Source organism: Cajanus cajan, chromosome 7 (genome assembly GCF_000230855.2).
Source record: "Cajanus cajan strain Asha chromosome 7, NIPB_CcT2T_4, whole genome shotgun sequence".
Classification (NCBI taxonomy): Eukaryota; Viridiplantae; Streptophyta; class Magnoliopsida; order Fabales; family Fabaceae; genus Cajanus; species Cajanus cajan.
This window is the reverse complement of record NC_138523.1, coordinates 35,615,273-35,621,746: the sequence shown is the minus strand read 5'-3', so window position 1 is coordinate 35,621,746 and position 6,474 is coordinate 35,615,273. Positions and strand designations below refer to the sequence as shown.

The window sequence follows — 6,474 nt, the reverse complement described above, 5'->3', positions numbered from 1 at the left end:
GTTTGATCTTAACATAAATGAAAGCTAATAGTAGTCATGACAACAATTTTCTACTCAACAATTTTTGAAGTAAATAGTAAGTAGTTTAAGAAAAAATGAACTTTGCTTCTATTTTGTATTGTTGATTTTTGGTTCAGGGAAATTTAATGAATTGGAAACCACTTATTTAATTTCAAGTTTACATATTCCTCTTCCTCTATAATTCAACTCTATTATTGACAGAAAGTAAGTTTTGAAAATACGTGAAAACCATTGAACACATGTTACAAGTGGCTACCAATTTTCATCTAAGTTGCATTGGATAATTTGGTGTTTGAATATAGAATGTGACTTCGGAGTCCTTCTCTCTTATAATATGTCGACATTTTATTTTTGAGTTTCTTATTTATCAAAATGAGTGAATGTACAGCGGTGGATTACCATGCAGTTTTCGCTAAAATATTACTGGTATTCTCTTCGTACGTAGCCGTGATTACCTGTTGTACAGGTAGGGGCATTCGGCCATATCTCTATCGGCCAACGAATGGCAGAGTCAGGTGGCCGATCGCCAATCGATCACCTGAATAAGTCCATCACTCGATAGTTAATCTATGCATAAGGGATAATTACTTAATTAAGGTGTATTACCTAATATGGTATACGGCCCATAAGGTCCAAGGCCCATAAATGTCAGTATAAATAGCTCAGGTCAAAAGGTAACGTCACTGTTCATTAATTACTCTCGATATTGGTGCTTGTCCTGACTTGAGCGTTGGAGTGCCTTTTTGCAGGTACCAACCCCTCATTCGCGTTGGATCGGAGTACTCGTTCGGCCTTCAGAATACGAGAAGACTTGGTGTACCCTCAAGACAGGTACATTTTGGCGCCCACCGTGGGGCCGAACGAAAGTGGTTGAAAGTTTGCTGAGAAAAACAATGCCGATAACTAGGAGAACGAACACGCAAGACCGTCCTACTGAAGAACATGTGGAGGTTGTGGATGAAACAGATCTCACTGAAACAGTACGACTACTCAAACAAGAAATGGAGCTGATGAAACAACAAAGAGAAAAAGATGCGAGGGAGCTTTCGGCCTTGAGGGCTGAGAATGAAGCGTTGAAGAGTCAGGACACTTCCTGGAAGCCTACTCATATCACCAACACACAAACTCAAGGGTCATATCAATCTCACGCGATCCATACATCAGTCCCTCATGCTTCAGCAGTAGCCCCTGAGAGATTCCCTTCGGCCTTACCTACTGTGGGTCGCCCTGCAGATGTAACCACTGTCGGATCACACCGACATCCGTTTACCCCCTCCATTATGCAACTCCCCTTAATGGATAATTGGAAGGCTTTGCCTATCGACAAGTATGATGGTACCACTGATCCTGATGAACATTTAGATGTTTTTCTAACACAGGTAACTCTGAGCACGACCGATGACGCTGCGTTGTGTCGGATTTTTCCTACGTCCCTCAAAGGCAGAGCTCTCAGCTGGTTCACTCGTCTTCCACCCAATTCAATCGATTCCTTTAACACATTATCATCACAGTTCACTATCCAATTTGCGACGAGTCGCCCTCATAGTCTAACATCTTTATCCTTGGTTAGTCTTAGACAGGACAAAAAAGAGTCTCTTCGGGCGTTTATGGATCGGTTCAACAAGGCTACTTTGGAAATCAGAGATCTCAACCCAGCCGTGGCGCTACATCATCTTACAACAGCTTTAAAACCAGGCCCATTCGTCAACAGCATCTGTAAAAAGCCTCCTTCGGACATGAACGACTTACGTAAGAGGGCAGATAAGTACATGCAGATGGAGGAGTTGGCAGAATTTAGAAATCAGGCCCGAGCCGAGCAGTCCACTAAATCCGAGAAACCGGTTGAACCATCATACAGGGGGCGAGGCAAAGAGATATCCCTTCGGGAGCGGCCTATTCGTGGTCCGAAGTATACTCAGTATACTCCCCTTAATGCCAATCGCGCGGCGGTCCTTAAACAGGCTTTGGCATCTGAAGTATTGACAATCCCGAAGAGGGCTTCTACTCCGCCACGGGCAGATACTAGCAAATCTTGTCGGTATCATCGAAATCGTGGACACTCAACAGATGAATGTGCAGCCCTTAAAGATAAGATTGAAGACTTGATTAAGCAAGGAAAACTGCATAACTTTGTGGACCGGACTGGTTCGTCTCAGAATCGTTCATATCAACCCAGGTATCAGGATCGGCACAGGCAAGACCGTTCTGATAAAACCTCTGATAGAGGTCGGCGTGAGAGAAGCCGGTCACGTGAAAGAAAAGATGATTCGGCACCTTCGCATAGGAGGGTTATCAATACTATTGCTGGTGGCTTTGCAGGTGGGGGCACAACTTCTTCGGCCCAAAAGAGACATCTCCGAGCTATCCGATCGGTCAACGCTGTTCATAGACAGTCGTCTCGGCGATTGCCAGCAATAACTTTCACAGATGCCGACTTCAAAGGTATTGACCCAGAGCAAGACGATCCGATGGTCATCAGTGTAGAAATTCACAACTGCATTGTCAAGAAAACACTGATTGATCAAGGCAGCTCGGCAGACATCATATATTGGAACACATTCAAACAGTTAGGCATTTCTGAAAAAGAATTGCTTCCCTATGACGATCCGTTGGTTGGTTTTGCAGGAGAGAGGGTCAATACCAAGGGTTACATTAAACTCTTCACACGCTTTTGTTTCGACGAAAAGGAGAGCAGGGAAATCCAGGTAAAATACATTGTCGTGGATGCAAGTACCTCATATAACATCCTCCTCGATAGACCGTCTTTGAACACATTGGGAGCTATCGTTTCAACACCACATTTGGCGATGAAGTTTCCATCCGACCAAGGAAAAGTAATCACAATTCATGCTGATCAGAAGGCGGCGAGAGAATGTTATTATGCTAGTTTGCGAGTTGTGCCATTGGAAGAAAGAAAAACCAAGTCGAACAGAATCCATGCTGTGAATGCTTCGGCAACTGTAGAGGAGGCCGTATGGGATCTAGATCCTAGAATGAGTAATGAAGAAAGGGTGGAGCCGATTGAGTCAAAAGTGCAGTTCCAGATAGGTTCATACCCTGAACAGGTTACGTACATCGGCGCAGAAATCTCCGAAGATGATCGCTCGTCCCTATGTCAGGTTATAAAGGAAAATAAAGATCTATTTGCATGGACACCTTCTGACATGCCGGGTGTAGATCCAAAGATCATGTGCCACAAGTTATCGGTCTGCGCCGAAGCAAAACCAATCGCACAGCGTAAAAGGAAAATGGGGACTGAAAGAAAACTCGCAGTTGAAACGGAGGTTGCCAAGTTGCTTGAAGCTGGATTCATCCGGGAGGTCCATTACACCACTTGGCTAGCAAATGTGGTGATGGTGAAGAAGTCGAATGGAAAGTGGAGAATGTGCACTGATTACACAAGTCTCAACAAGGCATGCCCCAAGGATGCCTATCCACTTCCAAACATAGATCGATTAGTTGATGGAGCCTCAGGACATGAGATGTTGACTTTTCTTGATGCTTACTCGGGATACAACCAAATTCCCATGCATACCCGCGACGAGGAAAAGACAGCCTTTATAACCGATTCGGCCAATTACTGCTATCGGGTAATGCCATTTGGATTGAAGAATGCAGGGGCAACATACCAAAGGTTGATGAACAAAATGTTTCAACATCAAATAGGCAAGAACATGGAGGTATATGTGGACGACATGGTTGTAAAATCCAGAAACGTTGATCGGCATGTAATGGATCTTTCAGAAATTTTCCAACAGTTGCGCAAGTACGACATGAGGCTCAATCCGGAGAAATGCGTGTTTGGGGTGTCCGGAGGAAAATTCCTTGGCTTCATGGTCTCGGCCAGGGGGATTGAAGCAAATCCTGACAAATGTATGGCAATCGTCAACATGATAAGTCCTCAGAACCTTAAACAAGTTCAACAGCTAGCAGGACGACTTACAGCGTTGTCCCGGTTTCTCCCATGTTTGGCCGAAACAACGAAACCTATGGTAAAGTTGCTGAGAAAAGCAAACAAGTTTGAATGGTCCGTTGAATGTGAGAAGGCTTTTCAGACTTTGAAAGAACGTCTCGGTTCCCCACCTATCCTTTCTAAACCCAATCCAGCAGAACCAATTATGGTCTACTTGTGTGTTTCAAATGATACAATAAGCACAGTTTTAATTCAAGAAAAGGAGGGACAGCAGCCTATTTACTTCATCAGTCGCATGTTACAAGAAGCCGAAACAAGGTACCAGCTCTTGGAAAAAGCAGCATTAGGACTTGTTCACACCGCTCGGCGCCTCCGACAATATTTTCAGAGTCACCAAATTATTGTTCGGACTGACTGCCCGATAGCCAAAGTGTTACGCAAACCCGAGTTGGCAGGAAGGATGATGGCTTGGTCGATTGAGCTATCGGAGTTTGATATTTGTTTCCAACCTAGGGGACCAATCCGGTCCCAGTGCTTGGTGGACTTTGTTAATGAATTGCAGCCGAGAGGTCGTTTTGTTAACAATGTATGGACGATACATGTGGATGGTTCCTCAAACAATAAGGAAGTGGGGCAGGTATAATTCTGGAGAGACCAACAGGATTAATCCTAGAACAATCCTTATGGTTTGCGTTCAAAGCTTCAAATAATCAGGCCGAGTATGAAGCGTTATTGGCTGGCTTAAGGCTTGCACAAGAAATTGGTGTCAACCGACTGGAGTGTTGGACCGATTCAAAAGTTGTAGCCGAACAGGTGAATGATAATTTTCAGGTAAAAGATGCAAACTTGTTGAAATATTATCATTTATTCCAAAAAATGCGCGATACGTTTGAAGAGGTTCAGGTAAAATACACGCCAAGAGAACACAATGCGAGGGCGGACCAGTTGGCTCGGTTGGCAAGCAGCACCAGAAAGCCTGGACAGCTACGAACCACACTTCACTTGGATCTTGAATCGCCAAGTGTGGTAGCCACCGAATGTTTTGCAGCAGAGGGGTCCGTTCGTACATGGATCACTGAGATAATGGATTATCTCGAACATGGCACCCTACCATCTGACCCAACGGCAGCTAAAAAACTCCGAACGCAGGCCGCTAGACATGTCGTGGTTGGAGGAGACTTGTATAGAAGAGGATTCTCGGCTCCGTTGCTGAAATACGTTGATGAAGAACAAGCCAATTATATATTGAAAGAGATGCATGATGGGATATGTGGCTTCCATTCGGGAGGACGGACTTTAGCAACTAAAGTGCTTCGGGCCGGATACTATTGGCCTACTCTCAAGGAAGATTGTGTAAAGTTTGTACAGCATTGTGTATCGTGTCAGCGACATGGTAACCTCATCCACGCTTCGGCCGAAGAACTTCATGGCATCAGTTCACCTTGGCCGTTCGCCATGTGGGGTATGGACATTCTTGGACCCTTCCCAATCGCCAAGGGACAGTGTAAATTTTTGCTGGTTGCTGTAGATTATTTCACGAAATGGGTCGAGGCCGAGCCACTTGCCAGTATCACAGCAGCCAATGTTCAAAAGTTTTTGTGGAAAAACATCATCACTCGCTTTGGCATTCCATATGCACTTGTTACCGACAATGGTTTACAGTTCACCGATCAAAAACTTAATCGGTTCATTCAGGATCTCGGTATCAAGCACAGGTTTACCTCGGTCGAACACCCGCAAGCCAATGGACAAGCCGAAGCTGCAAACAAAGTCATCCTTGGAGAATTAAAGAAAAGGTTGGGAGATGCTAAAGGAGCTTGGGCAGAAGAGTTATTAGAAGTCTTATGGGCTTACCGGTGTACACCTCAGTCCACGACTAAAGAAACACCCTTTCGGCTAACGTATGGCACGGATGCCATGATACTGGTTGAGGTAGGCGAACCATCTTTTCGGAGGCAACATTTTCAGGAAAACACCAATGATATTGCTCTTCGAGCTGAAGTTGACATGGTCGATGAGGTACGTGTCCGCGCCGCAATCATAGCAGAGGCTTGCAAACAGAGGATGGCTCGTAGGTTCAATTCCAACCTTATCAAGAGAAGTTTCAAAGAGGGCGACTTGGTGTGGAGAGTACAAGGACCGGCAAGACGCAATTCCAAGGAAGGCAAGTTGGCTGCCAATTGGGATGGCCCCTTTCGGATCCGACATAATTTGGAAAACGGGGCATACAAACTAGAAGAACTCTCAGGCAAGGTCATTCCCCGAACGTGGAACGCTTCTCATTTGAAGATATACTATAGCTAGTATACATTGTAAAAGACTTGTATGAGCAAAAGGTGTACTCTTTTCCTTGATCGGTCTTTTCTCCCCTTATAAAAAAGTGAAAAGGGGTTTTGGCCGACAAGGTTTTTAACGAGGCACCCAATAATGAAATTACTTCAGTTCTTACAATCTATTGTGTCAATTTATCAATTCTTCACAACTACGACCTCGCAACAGGCTTCCCTCCCGAGTTGTTCAACTCGGCCAAGGATGTGCCT

The 6,474-nt window shown here is 44.8% G+C and overlaps 1 protein-coding gene across 1 annotated transcript; it reads left to right on the top strand.

Annotated features, from left to right (window-relative positions):
- Positions 1-393: 393 nt before the first annotated feature.
- Positions 394-6,238, top strand: LOC145949978 (uncharacterized). The gene is made up of 3 exons (XM_083060886.1): positions 394-447; positions 771-4,571; positions 4,649-6,238. Exons 1-3 carry the CDS (start codon positions 394-396, stop codon positions 6,236-6,238), a joined length of 5,445 nt encoding a protein of 1,814 aa, XP_082917012.1.
- Positions 6,239-6,474: the final 236 nt, after the last annotated feature.